This window comes from Diadema antillarum, unplaced genomic scaffold (assembly GCF_040938485.1).
Source record: "Diadema antillarum isolate AM-2024a unplaced genomic scaffold, OU_Dant_1.0 scf00000132, whole genome shotgun sequence".
Taxonomy (NCBI): Eukaryota; Metazoa; Echinodermata; class Echinoidea; order Diadematoida; family Diadematidae; genus Diadema; species Diadema antillarum.
The window spans coordinates 1793790-1812736 of NW_027271021.1; the positions used below are offsets into that span (position 1 = coordinate 1793790).

The following is an 18947-nucleotide window of genomic DNA, read 5'->3' on the forward strand; positions in this document are numbered from 1 at the left end:
CATGAAAATCCACCATCAAAGCTAATGGCCAATTTCCTATGCCTTTACGACTTATTCTGCACCAGACTCCTGGACGCGTCTTGAGACGCTGAATGTGGCGCGCAACAAGCTGACTGCTCTGCCGCCCTCGCTCTGCAAACTCATCAGCCTCAAGCGCCTCATCATCAGCGGCAACACCATCAACTTTGACGGCCTCCCCACGGGGATCAGCAAGCTCGTTTGCCTGGAGCAGTTCATTGCTGCCGACAACCACTTGGAGTCGGTGCCGGAGGGCCTGTGCCGCTGCCCAAAGATCAAGAAATTGATCCTGGTCAAGAATCGGCTGGTCACCCTGCCCGAGGCCATCCACTTCATCACAGATCTTGAGGTAGGCTAAACTTGTATTCCCTTTTATTTGACTTGCCGTATCACATCATAAACATTGTTTAGGGATCCAGAGCAGGACTTTGCTCATAGTAACTTGCCTTCCATTCATTCATTCATTCATGCATTCATTCATTCATTCATTCATTCATTCATTCATTCATTCATTCATTCATTCATTCATTCATTCATTCATTCATTCATTCATTCATTCATTCATTCATTCATTCATTCATTCATTCATTCATTCATTCATTCATTCATTCATTCATTCATTCATTCATTCATTCATTCATTCATTCATTCATTCATTTGTTCATTCATTCAATCAATCATATGTATGGCAGCTTGTCATGACAAATCATGAAGGAAACTTATAAATGCAGCAAGTACATTATTGTTGGCGTAGGTCTTAGGTGGGTCCATGTTGCCTTGCAGATCCCATTGCAACAATGGATATTCTTTTTCTTGCCTTGTTTAGAAAGTCTCAGTTAGAGTATCTACTATCATCAGTGTATAATGCCATTTTGTGCTGCTAACAGCTCCATGAAAATCATTTGAGGAAGAGTCACTGCAGTTGAAAGAAATGAGTCTGCTGGGACAACATTTTGAATGCTATAAAATAACGTCACATATGGTGAATGCACTCTGATGTTTTTTTTTTTTAGGCATGGCAATGCTATTATGCATACTACTCTTAAGGACATAAGGTCAATAACATAACCTGTCCTTCACAACAGAAATAGCAGTGTGTTGTGTTGTGCTTACCGGTATGTCTATCCTCTGTGTGATACTGTGAATGAGGCGTGGATTTTCAATTTGCAGCCTATATGTTGCAATTTTAGATTTTGTTTGGCACAGCACTTCAGCTCCCATCAATGATGTATAATAATTGCTTTATTTGCTAGTTCCTTAGCTACATTCTTGTATTGACCATGCCACCCAAATCTGGCCAGTTTATTGATAGATAAAAGACCAAGTTGGTACTCTTATAATTCCATCTGAAGGTCTAGTTTGTGATACAGTAGGATTTTCAGTGTTAGCTACGTTTGTAGATATTGGTTATTACAACTGTGAGCAAGTACACCGTGCAATGCATGTTAGGAGTGACTTTAAAACCGACTTGACATTCTACTAACTACAACTAATAGATTTCACTTGATATGTGTATGCCACCTACCCTGCTCTAGAATTCTACAAAATATTGTTTACATTTCTTCTTTCAAAACATACTGTTATGACAGTCTCCTAGATACAGTGTACATATTAAACTGTTTTTGTTGGCACATTTTGTTTTTTCACGGTTGCTATGCATTAACCACACTCCCTATATTAGCGGCCTTCCTGTCGGCAAAAAAAGTGCAGATACTACACCAGTGCATACGGTACGTCGGTAAACAAAAACGAGTTAGCTAGTTTATCCTCTTGCCATGGTAACACTATCATTATCAAGGTGAAAGTGATGATAACTTGGCCATGGCAGGCATTGACAGCATCCACTTTCCATGCGATTGCACAAATGCAACCTTGATGTTTGAAATGTGGGAGGAAATGGCACTTTGTGTTTACAATACATGCGGCAAACTCTGTACCCATTAAATTCATTATTTACCATTTGCAGATGAAACAAAATACAGCTTTAGTACTTCAAAATAGTTCTGAAATGTGAGTTAGGGATAGCAACAATCAATGTAAAGATGTTAATCAGTATAATCAATGTTAAGTATTGTTAAATATACAAAATGTGAACAATACTTACAATAAAATTGTTTCTAGAATAAACTATTGTGGTTTGTTTAGAAAAACACTGATACATGTACCTCTTTAAATTCTAGGCTTTATTGCAAAATGATTATATGGTAGGATGTTTTGTGATAAACTGACCTACACATATGCATCAAATGTGGAAACTTAGCATTTTGTAAATCACTGCTCCAAATGGTAAACAGTACCTTTAATGCATGCCTAGAGGGAATTTCTGTCCACGAGAAAAGGAGGATATTGCAATGTAGATCACTTCCTTCCCCTAGGAAATCACTCTCCTGATCAAATCCCGTCTAGATACTTGTCAGAGCTCTGCTAACCATAGAAATCATATAATTCTTGTTTGTTTGATTTTTTCTGAAACCAAGATAAGAAAAAATATGATGTATGACAATTATGTTACAAGGAGAATGTAACTATTAAAATGATCTTCATTTAGATTTCCTTGACAGAAAATAGTAAAACTGAGGGTCTGTTTTCTTTTCTATTTATTAGTGCTGTAATTAGTGTGACCTTGATATTTAAGTATAAAATGAGTGGAATGCTTTGTTGCTTAAACTGTGATTCCAAGATTGATTGCTTTCAGAGAAATTGATTATTGTGCTGAAACATCCCATGAACAATCTTGAAGAGAAGAAATTTGCTTTTCTGGATTTCTTCATTTCATAGAATATTGCAACAAACTTTGACATAGTTTATGTGGAAAATAATGTAAGGTAATAGAAAAACAAATCTAATTGCTGTCATATAAAAACAGTTATTTCATCCATACGGGGTGCAAGATGCTGGCCTTCAGTGCACGTCAGTGAATATGAGAGTTTTCATGCAATGTCGACGACACAAAATATGTTTCTTGTTGTAGTATTTCTGAATAAAATTTTGCCACATGCCACAACAGGATATCCATTGGTCAGTAACTAGCTGCCAATGGGTTTTGAAACCATTGTCCGAAAAAGCTGTATAGCCAAATGTGCTCGAGCCCGTTCAAAATATTTCTGTCTTATTTTGTATTGTGGTCAGTATTTCTCCATTTGTGGTTGAAAGTAATGTCAGACTGATATCACTTCCTGTGTAGCACTGTCTAAAGAATTATTTTTTTTTTCTGCTTTATTTGGAAGCGTTTTTAGAAGATTTCATGCATGCTTGGAGGGGTTTCCCCCTTTTGCACCATATCGACGCCAATGTGTGGAAATGCCCGACACAGACCGAAACACTTGTTTTGTTGATGCTGCAATGTTGCTTATGATGTGTTGCCATTTGGGATGTATTGTCAGTTGGTGATGCTTGTGAAGCCATTCTGTGCATGTTTGCTGAAGAGCTCATAACTCCCCTTTGGTGCTAGTCATGTAAATGCTTGGCTGTTGCTCTATTCTGCCCCAAAAGCAAGAAGAATACCAGGTAAGGCAAGAGAGATGTCAAGTGTTTCTTACATGTAGAAATGTTGTCTTCCTGCCTGCAATGTTATTACATAGGGAGTTGTTTTCCGGGTATCGCATTAGAATGTGCGTTGCATTTTTGACATGGATGTATGAGGGGTATCTTGTGTAGCTGTGTGCTGCAGAGAACTATTCATAATTTTCTACAAAATATTTATGCACTGCCTGAAATGTTTATTTCTAGTCAAAAACATGTAAGTACTTTTTTTGTATGACCATTTAAATTTCAGTATAAGTTCATAAAAACCATGTTTGCAAGTGTTTTAATTGAGTAGTAGTATTACTAGTGACACAGTGAAAATGATGATGATGATGATGATGATGATAATGGTGATATCATCAAAAATTATTGCAGTGGTCATAATGATAATGATTACTGCTTTCCACATGGGAAAGCAATTTTTTGGCATTGTTGTTGCAAGTATTGCTACTGTATAGTTGTAGGTCGTGTTTGTGGTGATGATGTTGTCACCATCATCATCACTGTTATCATCATCTTCATTGTCATCGTTATCACCATCATCATCATCAGCATCATCATTATCAGCATTATGAGCATCAGCATCATCAGCATCAGCATTACCACCATCATCATTATCATCATCATCATCAGCAGCAGCATCATCAGCATTATGAGCATCAGCATCATCAGCATCAGCATTATCACCATCATCATTATGATCATCATCACCATCATCATCACCATCATCAGAATCAGCATCATCATTGTCAGCATCATCATCACCATCATCCTTATCATCATCATCAGCAGCAGCAGCATCATCATAATCAGCATCATCATTGTCAGCATCATCATTGTCACCATCATCCTTATCATCATCATCATCACCACCATCATTATCACCATCATCGTTACCATTGCTATTGCAATCATATTTTGATGTTTTTCCTCTTCCCTTGACGTCCACAGACCCTTGACGTCAGGGATAACCCTGACCTTGTTATGCCCCCAAAGCCCATCCCTCAGCAGAGAGGAAGCGGGGCTGAGTACTACAACATTGACTTCTCCCTCAGCCACCAGCTGAGACTAGTGGGCGTGGTTCCCCCCTCCCAGGCTGGTAGCTCCTCAGGTGAGACTTGCATCATCCATTTGGAACTTCAGCTAGAAATGTTCAGTGATGATGTGAGGTTGTGGATGAGATTAAAAATCAATTGACAGGTATTGGCATGAACATAATGGTTGTGATATATCAAAGGGCAAAGTCAAAGGTTTATGTATTATTGAATATACAAAATGTGAACAATGGTGATGATGAATGTGTTTCTAGACTAAACCATCCACAGTTATGGTTTGTTAAAAAAAATAGTTATATATCCTTATATTTTAGACTTTATTGTGAAATTTTTATATGGTAGGATATTTTGTGATACAACTGACATACACATACATCAAATGTGATAACTCGAACATTTTTGCAATCACTGCTCCCAATGGTAAACAATACCTTTAAGGGGTACACTGTGTACACAAACATTTTCCAAGTTTATTCAACATTATCCAACATTATTTTAAGTATCTATCATATATGCCAATACAATGAGAACTTTATGTGTATAGTTTATCACAACATTCTTGTACATGTTTGGACTATCTCATTGTGTGCATTCACAATTGTAAAAGTGGCATGATGAGGAGCACCTCACACAATGCAACCTCTGTGTACCGAGAGTGCACTCGAGCCATTGTCGTGAGCATGCAACTCTCATAGAACGGTATCACTTTCCATTTGGCATTGTCTCATAGCATGCCCCATGGCAATTTTTGAAGCTGAAATCCGCTCCATGTTGCAAGTCATCTTTTGATAAGTGAAGCCAAATCCTAGCACACAATTTTTATCAGTGTTCGGATGAAGAAGAGGAAAGGTATACAAATTTACAGTGTCACATGTTTCCAGTGATATCAGTCACAGTGACATGTATGCAAATTAGGTGAGTTGATGATGTCATGACCTCCAAAATCTCCCATTCGCTTGCATCCATATCTTAATAAATTCCCTTTTCTGTGCGATGTTGAGAAGAAATAATGTCTTTCACAAGTAACTGTTTTTGAGATGTAACGATGTAGTGATAATGACTTTGTGAATGGGAATGATGATGTAATTTGTTGACTTACTGACAAAAAGAATCATGTGTCAACATTTCTATGTACACATCACGGGATGCTGTGAGTCAATGATGTCATTTCCTTGTCTAACGTTTGTATACATACGGAATTGTCACCAATATTATTGTTTTGCCAAAATCTATCATGATTCTGATACATTCTCATTTCTTTCATAAGTTTAGTGAAAACATGAACTTTTTCACGCTGCCAACTTTAACATTATAATCACACTGACCACTGCTTGGAGTTCTCCCTTTAAGGTATTGACTTCTCTACACAATGATCCTTGCAGACTATAAAAAAGCCAATGTATACCTAGTTGTATATTGTGATATGGAGCCATTGAAACTAACTAACTATTCTAGGTTGCCTGATCCCGGCACTAGTTGAGTACCGGCATACATATTTCTTATGGCTTATGTTCACAAAGAGTATACGACCATTCACTGCAAGTTGTGGCCGTTGGTACTCTGGGAGCATGTCCTCCATCTTTCAATGTTTTCTGTCCCTTTCTTCATAGTATCCAGCATCAGGCCTGTCAAATCATTGATGTCTTCTTGTTTCGTTACTTGGCCACAAAATGTAGGTGTGTTTTGCCCCTTAATCTGTTGTGTGCTTTGAGTGCTGACTGGCACGGAAACCCCCAGAGCATTGTACACACTGTCCAAAGTCAGTGGCACCGAAAGGGTTAAATGAGCTTATATCTTGCTCTAGTGAGCCCGTGTTGGACTTCAACATTATGAAGTATCAGTGCACCCGTTACAGAGCAAGCATGGAAGGATTACTCAGTAATTGATTTAAGCTCGGATTCATCCAGGTAATAGCATCAAGGATCGCATGTGAAACTGTTCACAGAATTCAACAGTTAAATCTAGATGCAGTGATTTAATTTTTGTGCCTTCATTGAAGGATTACCAAACTTTTTTTTGACTTTTTTTTTGCTACCCTTGCAGCAAGCAAGGACCCATTGGCACGCAAGAAGCGCATCAGGCAGAAGAGAATCGAGATGCAGTCGGCCAAGGCGGAGGCCGCCAAGGCTGAACAGGCCAAGCAGGAGAAAGTCTTAAAGGTAAGTCCGACCAGAGAGAGGCATGGTAATCCTTTGTTGGAGCTCATTTAGGAGGTGGGACAGTTTTGTGGTGAAGCTTGGGGTAGTGTTTTGGTCTTTGCTTGAGCATCAGGAGATGTGATGGTCTGTGGATGGAAGCTTATGAGGTGTGGTTGTATGTATAGATGCAACATCTTGAGGTGTGGTTACTAGGGGGCAAGCGTCTAGGGGTGTGATGGTTTAGTGATGCAGCAAAGGGAAATGTGGGGGTCTGGGGTTGAAAAGTGTGGAAAATGTGGTAGTTGCAAAATTATTCTGTTAGGGGAACAAATATGACCCCATACTCCTTCTACCTGAACCTGTTGCAGACTAGTACCAAGTATACTCTGGGAGATGTCTTTAGGAAATGGGTGTTTGAGCAAAATCAGCTTGTCCTCACTGAGTTTAAGGATTTGTAGAACCAAAGGAAGAGAATCTGAGAGGAAAGTGCAAGCTATGGTTGAACAGAAAATTCCAAAGGTGACTGTTTGTGCCATGGTGAATGGACATGGGATTTTCCTTCATTTATTATTTTTTTCCTCAGGGAATGAGTGACCTGGCCAAAGAGAAGAGTGAGGGTGTTTCAGCAGATGGAGAGGATTCAGAAGTCAAGTTAGTATGATATTCTATTCTTTCCAACAAATATTCCCCATATCTCTTTCATTTCCATATTCTGTCTTCAGGTGAAAATGCAGTCTCTTCTTCAGGACTATATCATCTTTCTTCTTCTCTGTTCTGTCTGTGTGTGTCTATCTATCCAATGTTCTACCTATATATCCCATCTATTCTATCAGTCTATGGCTTTATCTATCCATATCTATCTATCTATACATCTGTCTTTCCATACATGCACACACATGCATACACATTAATTTATGTCTGAAGATAAACTGCTATTTTCATCCTTGAACATAGTATTGCACTGTTCTAAAGATCTTTCATGTTACAGTATCATTATGTAGAATATTTCAAGAGATTTTATTTGCTCAGATTTTGTGAGTCAGGTAAAAAATCAACTCTGACCCTGACATGAATGTGACGAGCACGCGTACATTTTTCCATTCAGTTCTGTACTCCGCAATCACAAATTCAAAGGGATGGTACAGTATTGGTGGAGATGAGAATTGGGCTTTTAACTTTTTGCGAGATACCAAGAAAACACTTATGAAAGAGTATAGAGCGTATCATTTTACGGGGAATTCAAAGTTTATTTGATGAAAATCGGGTTTGGAATGACTGAAACATTGAAAAACAAAGTAAAACAAAGCGATCGTAATGAACGGTGGGTCCCACACTTTATTAGAATTGCTCTGTTTTTGGATATCTCAGCCATTTCAAAACCAATTTTCATCAAATAAACGTTGAATTTCTCATGGAATTACATGCTCTTTCATATTTCATAAGAGGTTTCTCATTATCTCACAAAAAAATGTTAGAAACCTGAAATTAGGTCTCAACCAAGACTATACGATCCCTTTAACAACTCACGAAATTGTTAAGAAGTCCTGATTCGCAAAAAGTTAGACTCGCTAAATATATGGCATATACAGTATCTGTTTATAATTATGTGTGTTACAACCATTCTCTTTCACACTCTATGCTTCCTTTCTCCCCTCACTCTCCATCACTAACACATACATCAAGATTCCTCTATCTCCCTTTTCTTGTTCTCTCTGTCTTTCCCTCTCTCTCTCTCACTTTCTGTCCTCATAATGTGGAGTTTTCAATTTGCTTTCATGCAACCTCACTTATAACGCAGTCCGCCATTATTTCATTCATCTCCAACATCAATGAGTCCAGTGTGTGAAAGTCCAAACCATATACCTGGTAATCAATAATTATCAACACTAGGCTATAGAAACCAAGATATAAACACATGTGAAACCTACCAGGATATCATAATCTCAGTGTGAGAGAAACACTTGAGAAGAAGTGAATAGCTATAAAATAGTTTTTATCTTTCAGCTGTACATGTAGACACAGGAGAGAATGCAAGTGACTGTCATACAGTAATTGGAGAACAATATGTAACTCAACCATTTTGATGAGTGACATGTCACATTAAACAGATCCATGACCAAGGGTATTCACAAAATGATCATCCTTAAGTTTGGCCTTGAGGTATCCAAAAATTGGATAGTCTCTGAGTGGTTTTACATCTACAAGACTGCCAAATCTCTCACCTAAAAATCAGGCAGATTCCAAAAAGCCGTCAGAGAGGTGCATGTATGTTACAAGCATTTTAATGGGTAAATGATGTGATCCGAAAATTACGGAGGCTTTGTATGTCAGGACATGAAAATGTGTTTAATTGTGTCAGGGAGCCTCTTGCAGATGTTGTAGATTCACAGAGCTTTGGCAACTGTATCTATTTTTCAAGTTAAAGGAGACCTTTGGATGATTTGCAAATTTTTACATTTGAACAACTATAGATCAGTTATACTGAGGACAGAGTTTCAGAATTTATGATAATTGGGATGAAGAATAAAAATATTTTCGAAATTTATAACAAAGTGCAACAAACAAGGATGATGACATGGCAGGGTCGTCATAAGAATGCACGAGTTGGGGATCGAGGAAGCAGAACAAAAGAAGAAGGCATGCATAGATTATACACAGGTGAACCCCCAAGCAAGCGGTATTGTAATGGAATTACACTGCTACATTTCTGAAATATGTGAGCCTCATACAATGTATGTCATCATCCTTGTTCAGTGTAATTTATTTAAGGTTTTTCAAAGTATTGCTTCTCTGCTCAAGAACCACAATAAATTCCACAAATCTATACATGGTGCTGTTGATATATGTACTACATTATATGAAATTATGAAAATCGTCTGGAATGCCCCTTTAACTTGTCCACATGTGGTAGAGACTGGGTGTATGACCCCGTTTACAGTGCGAGGCTCGGCCGCGGCTCGGCCGCGGCCGAGCCCAGCCCCGCTTCAGTGTAAACGCGCAAAAGGCCAAATGCGAGGCCAAAATTGGCCTTGCATTTGGCCTCGCTCTGGAGGTGGTCTCGGCCGCGGCCGAGCCCGGCCATTTCTCAGTGCAAACGCAAACTAGGCCAAATGCGCGGCCAGTTTTAGTCTGGCTTCCAAATCCTCTGCCTGTGCTATTTTGCTGTTCAGGATATAACCCCCTCAACGTCGAAACCTAGTATAGTATAAGGTGGTTTTGTCCTGCAAAGGATTTTTTTCCTTCGGCAAAGGCCTTTGCCCGAAAGTCGACTTCGTTGCCACGGAATTCATTTGGCAAAGGGTCTGAAAACCAGACAATACCAGATTGCGTATGCTCACAAGCAGAGCGCCACTACAACAAAATATTGAAAGGTTTGAATCAAAAGCGCGGCCGAGCCCAGCAGTGTAAACGGACAAAATTGCGAGGCTCGGCCGCGGCCGAGCCGCGGCCGAGCCCGACCCTGCACTGTAAACGGGGTCTAAGAATGACTTTGCCAAATTGTTATTCCAAATCAACATCAATCAAATCACATTGGTACTGCGTTCATTCGTCATGTCTGATATCACCCATATTCTCCTTCATTGCTTTGCCACTCTTCAATCTCTAACCAATTGATATGCCTGCAAATGTTCAGGCTGCGAAGGAAGAGTGTAAACTACGTCCCGTTCCGAAGGTAAATGTGTTGTCAACTGTGTTCGGTGTCGCTTCTGGTCGTTTAAGATTAGAGAGTGTTCATGCCAAGCTAGAGATTGGCATTTAACACTCATCTGATTCTAGACTGATGATAGCTGTTTTTATGGTATCTGCACAGTGGAATTACGTATGTGTACTTAAATGCTCTCTGCAATGCTGTCGTTTTTCCGTTGAATATATTTTCTTTTATGTTTTTGCATGTTTTCTCTACAGTTTCAAATTTAATGCTGTTGCAAAAATTTGAGGGATCAGTAATGGCTAGAAGATCTTCACTGAGTGGGATGCCAAAAAAATTTAGTAGCGATTGCTACTTTCTTCAGAAGTGGGAGTGTACTTCATTGACTTCTTGTGCAACTGTTTTCATTGATCTGTACGAGTTAAATGTCATTTAAAAGTGACAGAATTTCTAAATACTGTAAAAAGATACTCTGAATGACGTAATAGCTCTACTCTGCCATGGGGTTCCATTGTGAAGCAGGTGTGTGTTGGTTATCAGAGAGAAAAAAAAATAGGAAAGTCTCATCAAGTATTCATGGGTGTGAAATATTAAGTTGGTGAAGTTTTTAAAGGTGTTAATGACACAAACCAGCAGCACGCCAGCCAGTCAAACTAGTTTTAATTGTATAGTTATGTAGGTATCTATGTTAAATAGTCCAACATGATACCTCTATGATCCCTCGCATTTGTGATTGTCTTGTTCGTGTTCATGGCCCAGCATTTGTGAAAGTGAAAGAGCAGCACATGTAAACAGTGTTTGCTGTCAATGGTTCACTCAACATTTGTTATTGCCACTTAAGGCGATGGTATTTATGGTGGAAAGAATGAGAGGTTGTGTTAATTTGAAATGTAAATGAAACCTGTCTATCAATTATATCAGTGACTGTATGAAATGTTGCACATAGTTTGTTCATTGCAATGTTTAGTCTAGTTGTAATTTCCTTTCCTGCCCTCCCTACACACCTGCCTAATCCCCCACCCAACCCCTAACTTTGCACCCCACCCCATCCCCATTCTACAGAGAGCCAGTACTCTCCAAAATAAGCCATTTGCCTCTCTGCAATGGCACTAATTCACACCCAAATGACATAAAAAGTTTGTGCTTTCATAATGTGGCATTTTTAATTTAATTATGTTTGCAGCATACATGAAATGCAGTTTTAAGTGGATACATGTTGATGTGACATGTTAATAAATGGCCAGTGATGCAGATTTCAATACATGCTTCTTTATGTTCAAGTCATACTATGGTGTACTCATGTGCATTTCATGTCTTTATCTTGTATATTGGAATGTCCTGCTTACCTCAAAATGTACCTCCCTAATTGCTTGTTTGTGTGCTAGTGCCAAATGAGTTATTATCGTTTGAAAATTTTAAAGCACAGCTTGTTTACCTGTGTGGGAAACAGTTATAGTATCAAACTGGAGCTTCTTTTTTAATCAGAAGAGTGAGGGAGTGTGGGTACTTGTTTTCAAATTCAAAATGAAAAAGTCTGGATTTTGTGGGAATTGTACCTTTAGGTGGCAGCTCTCAAATCCATTAATACCGATTCCCCTTACGTTACATAGCATGGCCAGCAGGCTTTTGCTTTGATTATTCACTCTCTATTTTTGCGCTGACTGGTTCAGACGTCCTGTGATGTTTGATTAATTCAGTCAAACTTTGCTCAAGGTAGCACAGATAGTTAACGACCTCACAAGTTTCTGAAGTCAAGAGTTCTCACTGATGTCATAAAATGATGATATGACAGGTCGTCAAAGTACTCACTACTGTCTTACCTGTACACTTCCCTTGAACCATGAAACTAAACTTTAGCTTTCTGGAACTCCACCCAGCCTGTAAATGCAGGGGTAAAATTGGGTTGAACAGCGTAGTGACGGCACAGATGTTTGTAATATTCAGTGTCGTTTTACCATTAAGATTTTGTCACAACTTTCTTACAGACCAAAGAGTTGGATGGATGCGTTAGAGCGCCCACAGTTGGACTACACAGACTTCTTCACCAGCGAGTGTGGGACGGAGCCGGGGCTCATCATCTGGCAAATAGAGAACTTCATCCCGATTCAGGTGGAGGAAGGTCTGTATCACATCTTGATAGCAGAGAAGCAGGACTACTTACATAAAGATGTCACCTAAATAAAGATGTCACCTAATTGCAGATGTCTCTTAAATAAAGATGTCACTTGAATAAAGATGTCACCTAAATAAAGATGTCACTTAGATGAAGATGTCACCTAAATAAAGATGTCACCTTAATAAAGATGTCACCTAAATAAAGATGTCACCTACATATGTAGATAAAGATGTCACTTAAATAAAGATGTCACCTTAATAAAGATGTCACCTAAATAAAGATGTCACCTACATATGTAGATAAAGATGTCACCTAAATAAAGATGTCACCTTAATAAAGATGTCACCTAAATAAAGATGTCACCTACATATGTATATAAAGATGTCACCTAAATAAAGATGTCACCTTAATAAAGATGTCACCTAAATAAAGATGTCACCTACATATGTAGATAAAGATGTCACCTAAATAAAGATGTCACCTTAATAAAGATGTCACCTAAATAAAGATGTCACCTACATATGTAGATAAAGATGTCACCTACATATGTAGATAAAGATGTCACCTAAATAAAGATGTCACCTGAATAAAGATGTCACATAAATACAGCTGTAAATATGTCAATTAAAGATCCAGTAGTGTGGGGCTACCATGGAGTGAGAATGCTGGCCTGGCTTTAATGTAGTAGAGAATCCCCATAAGGAATTGTGTACAGCTTTATCTCTGCTCTCTATAAAGTACACACAACAGCTGAAGAATCTCAGCTGGAGTTCACCGTTACTGATGAGTGTAGGATTTGATGCATATATTTGCTGCCAGGAGCTACATGTATTCATGGTTTTTTCAAATGTACCCCAGTGGGCAGGGAATGAAGATCAATTCAAATGGGCCATCCATGCTTCCCTTCACTATTGGGTCTTTCAATACAGGTGTTGCCTTAACCCGTTGAAGATGAGTCCCGAGTATACTCGGGCAGGTGTCTATGGGAAATGCGTGTGGTAGCAATATCAGCCCGTCCTCAATAGTTCAATAAAGATAGTGGAGTGAAACACATTGGCAACATGGTGGCAAATTTTTGCTGAAGGTTTTATGTTTTCTGTGTACATGTTTGTGTGTGTTTTTAAGGGGAAAAAATTTTTGTCTCAGTTCATGTGTTCTTATGAACAGGAACATAAGAATCGTAACTCAATTGAAGTTGATATAGTGCATGTTATATGTATGAGGTAACATATATTTAGATATATGTTTGTTTTGCTGTTTGATCCACATAACCAGAAAATGGAGATGTTTCAGTTATGATTTTTGTGGTCTGATATTTCTCATTTGCCTCACTTTTTGTTCTGTTTGCCAACTCAGCTCTGTATGGCAAGTTCTATGAGGCGGATTGCTACATCATTCTCCAAACGTATCTGGATTCTTCCCAGAACCTTAACTGGCAGATATACTACTGGATAGGGCAGTCGTCTTCGGTGAGTTATGCCACCGTATATTGCAGTGTTGTCATTGTTTTTGTAGTCCTAATCTTACACATTCTCGTAAACTAGGCATCTAACTTTAACTTCAGAACAGACATGAATACTGTGAGCAAAGTAACATCCTTTCGGCAATCATCAATTATTTGTAAGCATAATACATAACAAAACAACTTCTGTACCTTTTTTTTTCTGTTCTACTGTATGTCACTTGAAGCATTATTATCACAAGTTTGTTTGAGACATTTTTTTTTTTTTTTCGCACTATGGTTTAATGCTGTTTAGGTCATGTTTATAGACATTGAACCAATATTCTCAGAGTCCTTCCTCCTATAGAGCAAATGATGGGTAAATGTCTGTCTAGTTTGTGTCATTGAGGGAATAGTTTGGTCTTTTTTTCATGTCTAAATGAATCGTCCTAAAAAACATTTATGATAAAGAGTGCTAACTGAGTAGTGTGATGCACCACATTTACAGTGTGATATCAGTGATTATTAATTCAAATGAAAAATCATTGCTGGTCACATGGTAAAATCACTGATCACAAACTCCTCAAATTGGCAGCTTGACAAGAAGGCCTGCTCGGCCATGCACGCTGTCAACCTGCGCAACATGCTCGGCGCCAGGACCCGCACGATACGCGAGGAGATGAGCGATGAGAGTGATGAGTTCATGGAACTGTTTGACCATGATGTTGCCTACATTGAAGGTGGCACCGCCAGTGGTTTCTATACGGTGGAGGAGAACCAATATACGGCGCGAATGTACCGGGCGTCGGGCACACAGAACATGCACCTTGAAGCTGTGAGTATCTTGTTCTTATTTTTGCATCTTTCTATTTTTATCTTACTTTGTTGTGAAATTGTCTGTTTTCTCTTCAGTGATAGTCATGATGATGATGATGATGATGATGATGATGATGATGATGGTAATTAGGATGATAATGACATGGTGGTGGTGGATGAATTTGCTTTTTTGTTTGTAGTAGTGATAGTAGTTATCAGAAGTATCATTATCATTAGAGTCTCTGTGAAGTTTTCTGACTGAAGCTGGTAAATACAATTTGCTCCAGATTTGGAGACCACCATAATCTCAATTACTTCTCTGCTTATTCCTTATTTGGTATTCTGACCATCGTTATTGTTACCTTCCCCATCCCCTGATCCGTCCCCCTTTCTGATGGCAGGTCACAATGGAGCCACAGTCACTGGATCCAAAGTTCGTCTTCGTGCTGGACCTCGGGATGGAGATCTACGTGTGGTACGGGGCGAGGTCAAATCCCATCACAAGGTCAAAAGCAAGGTCAGTGCAGGTCATGTGACAGATCCCACTGGAACGTTTTTTTTTTTTTTTTTGGCAATTTGTTGTTAACCAAGTCAGAATCAGCATCTCGGGATATCATTGACATCATACACCAGCAGGTCGCCAGGTGCAGTGGATGAGCTATGTACCACCTTCCACATCTATAACACATCCTTATGTGTGACGTGTGATTACTTTGCTTTTATGCATTTCTGTACATATCTCTGATAAGCAAGTGTCCAGTCTATTTCCTATATTTCTTAAAGCGAAAGTTACTTAAACTGAAGGTTTTTGACTAGCTATTATATATATTTCATTCTAAAGGCATATCAACAGGTTGGTATAGTAATGACAACTGATGGTAGTGAGCATTAATTTACATGGCATACATCACTGCCAAAGTCCCTGTGTACTGATGTGGGATATAAAAGTGACAGAATGTGAGTACTTATTACATTTAGGAATCTCAGAGAAAGATACAAGCTCAAATCTCTGACATAATTTATGTAACCAAGTGACTAGAGAACATGAAGTTATATTTGTTAAGAACTTCCTTGAAATACTATGTGTTTGTTTTTTTTCTAAATTCCTTTTTATTCTATGTGGTACATGTTTTGTTGGCTTTGTTTGGACAGACTGATGTGTGAGAAAATCAACAAGATGGAGCGAAAGAACAACGCTAAGATCTTCATGATGCACCAGGGCAGTGAGTTGGAGAAATTCTGGGATCCACTCGGGGGTTACCAAGAGGACTTCACCCCACAGGTAAGAAAGATTCTCCATAAGTAGCATCACCTATACGCACTCATCCTCTTCCCTCTACCTCTTGTTTTTCCTCTTCCCTTTTCTTTCCTTGTCCTATCTTTCCTCCTCCTCCTCCTCTTCTACTTCTTCTTTTTCCTCCCCCTCCTCCTCCTCCTCCTCCTCCTCTTCCTCCTCCTCCTCTTCCTCCGCCTCCTCCTTCTCCTCCTCTTCTTCTTTCTCTTCCTCCTCTTTTCTCTCCTCCTCCTCCTCTTCCTCCTCTTTCTGTGTGTTGTCTCTTTCCCTGTTTCCTCTTCCTTTTTTTCTGCCTCTGCCTCTTGTTCCCCATTGTCCTCTTTTTCCTTCTTTTCCTTTTCTTCCCTTCTCACTCCTTTCCTACATCCTCTGACTTTCTCATCATTATTCTCCCATACGCTTTCTCCTCCTCCCCTTTTATTTTCACTTTCCTTCCATTCTTCCTCCTCAGAATGTTCTATTCTTTGTCTCTTTCTCTTCGTTCTCTTTACTTCTGTTTGCCTCCTCTCCCTACCCCTCTTTCTTTTCATCTTTCTTCTCTTCCTTCCTTGTCATTATGTCATTATTTTCCATGACATGTCCCTATTTTACCTCCTTCAAAATACCCTTATCTTATCTTTGCGGTAATTACCATTGTACTGACTTGTTTACATCACTCAATGCACCACTGTAGCATAGTTTACTGTAAAGCAAGATATTTTCGCGGCATGAAATTTTTATGAATTGGAGCCTATGACCTTTCTCACAGCATGAAATGTTCATGAATTGCCACTGGCATTCAATGCATGTACATGTAGTATACTAGTAGACAAGAACTTTTGCGTGCATTTTAATTTTGTGAATCTTGGCTCTCGCGAAATTTGCAAAATTAAACATTTCTGGTTTTACAGTACTTCATGTCTGTAAATAGACAAATGGGTAGATATATAGTTATGAGAGAAAATGAAAGAGATAGAGAAAGATAGAGAAAGACTGGTGTGTAGAGAGAGTAGAGCAGAATGTTAAACAAAAATGAAATGTTTGCATGTTACTTTCCATCTTTTCTGATTTGCTAGGATTGGCTGACTTCCTTTGTGCCTGATAAGCCAAGGCTATACAGAGTCGGTCTGGGCACGGGATATCTGGAACTCCCACAAGGTGAGATCACCATACAGAAATTAGTTCTATTCATAGTACAATGCTATTTGCTTACTTGGAAGGGGTTGGATGGCAAATTTTTGTTTGCTGATTTCTTTTCTATTATGAGTACTTTGTTAAACCTTTTATTCTGAAAGTCTTTTTGCTTGCAGTCATACCAAGAGCTGCTTTTTTTTCTTTTACTTTTCCATTGGCAGAACAGTTTGAATCTTTTGCAACCTTTTTAATTCAAAGATATTTTTGATCTGTTCATCTTTCAACAAGAATGAAAAATGATTTAAGAATATGATCAGTGATCAGAAGATAGGAGACTCTGTATATGGGAGGGTTCTCAGTTCGTAGAGCCTCCTCCAAAAGTTCAAAAACTTTTTATTTCTTACCAATTTCATTGAAAATCTGACCATGGGTTTTCAAGGAGAAGATGAGTACATACAGAAAGCTTGCAGAAGAGGAATGAAAGAAGATAAGCAAATAATCTGCCTCCCCCCCCCCCCCCAAAAAAAAAAAAAAGAAGAAGAAGAAAATATCAAGAATTTGAAGAGTTTCAAAGGCTTAATTAATGTAAGTAATTACAACAAAGCTTCAGAAAGACTATAATTACAAAAAGGCACTGCCAAATGGAATGGTAAAAAAAAACAGGGGCTCTGAAAAAAATGGGAGGAAGATGAATTTTGTCAAAAGGAAAGCTTATTCATTTTTATTTTTTTGCTATCAAGGCTGAATCTCTGAATGTGTGCTTTTGTAATAAAATAGCTCACTGTATTTGATGTATGCATTTTCTATCCATTTAGTTGAACTCCCCAAGGGCAAGCTGACTCAGACGCTCCTTGAGACAAAGAATGTCTACATCCTGGACTGCAATGCAGACGTCTTTATATGGTAAGGGGACAAGACCAAGTTTGGGTGATTGCATGATCGCTGTGTGGACTCTACGGAGAAGAAATCCTTGTGAAATAATAAATAACTGACATTCAATAATGTCTCATCAGGATGTAAGAAGAAAATACTGTTTAAGATCTGTGCTTGATACACTGCCGTGGTCATTATTGTTTTTTGTCAAGCATGGTTGTCACACAAAATAAAATTGTGACTGTATTGTGTGATCACAGTGAACGAAATGTCACCAATAGGTGTATGTGTGTGCTACAGTGGACTCCCGTTATAACGAAGTTCTCGGGACCAGCAGTATTCTTTTGTTATATCGAAATTTTGTTGTATGCGAAAAAATAGATAATAAAAAACATCTATCCGATAATATTGTAACCTGCATTTTTATTTTGTTGTAACTGGAGTTTGTTATAACCGTGTTTGTTATAACAGGAGTGCACTGTATTAGTTTTGTCCCCAGAGAAGGTTAAGTCATTGCTGATATTTCAGGTGCAAGGACACTTCATGCGCAAATTGATGAAATGAAGTGAAATAAAGCAGAATTGTCATATTTCCATCCCATACAGGTGTTTCTTCCACACCATCTGGGTAGAAAATGGAAGAAAAAAGAAATAAATTGAACCCCCAAATTTGTGTTTCATAAAAAAAGGACTGTGAAAAAAAGAAACAACACCTGGTGATTTTAACATTCAAATACTGATCGGGGTAGGCTTACTCTTTAAAAAAGATATTGAAACTTGGAAGCAGCACATGTTGATTAAAATGCAGCTTTTTAGATCTTCTGGAAGATACAAGCTCCATGATATTCAATTGGTTTCGTAAACCATTGTCATAGTTATACTTTTAAAGGTGTTCAGTCTCCTCTAACTT

At 38.6% G+C, this 18947-nt stretch overlaps 1 protein-coding gene across 1 annotated transcript in view; it reads left to right on the forward strand.

Annotated features, from left to right (window-relative positions):
• The window catches only part of LOC139720727 (protein flightless-1 homolog), a 48339-nt gene that overhangs the window by 13238 nt on the left and 16154 nt on the right, over positions 1-18947 (forward strand). Inside the window, exons 8-18 of the mRNA XM_071632083.1 lie at positions 66-367; positions 4495-4654; positions 6642-6757; positions 7320-7387; positions 12371-12504; positions 13858-13970; positions 14538-14777; positions 15160-15275; positions 15911-16040; positions 17108-17189; positions 17981-18068. Of these exons, the coding sequence (XP_071488184.1) occupies positions 66-367; positions 4495-4654; positions 6642-6757; positions 7320-7387; positions 12371-12504; positions 13858-13970; positions 14538-14777; positions 15160-15275; positions 15911-16040; positions 17108-17189; positions 17981-18068 (1549 nt within the window). The remainder of the gene's footprint in view (positions 1-65; positions 368-4494; positions 4655-6641; positions 6758-7319; positions 7388-12370; positions 12505-13857; positions 13971-14537; positions 14778-15159; positions 15276-15910; positions 16041-17107; positions 17190-17980; positions 18069-18947) is intronic.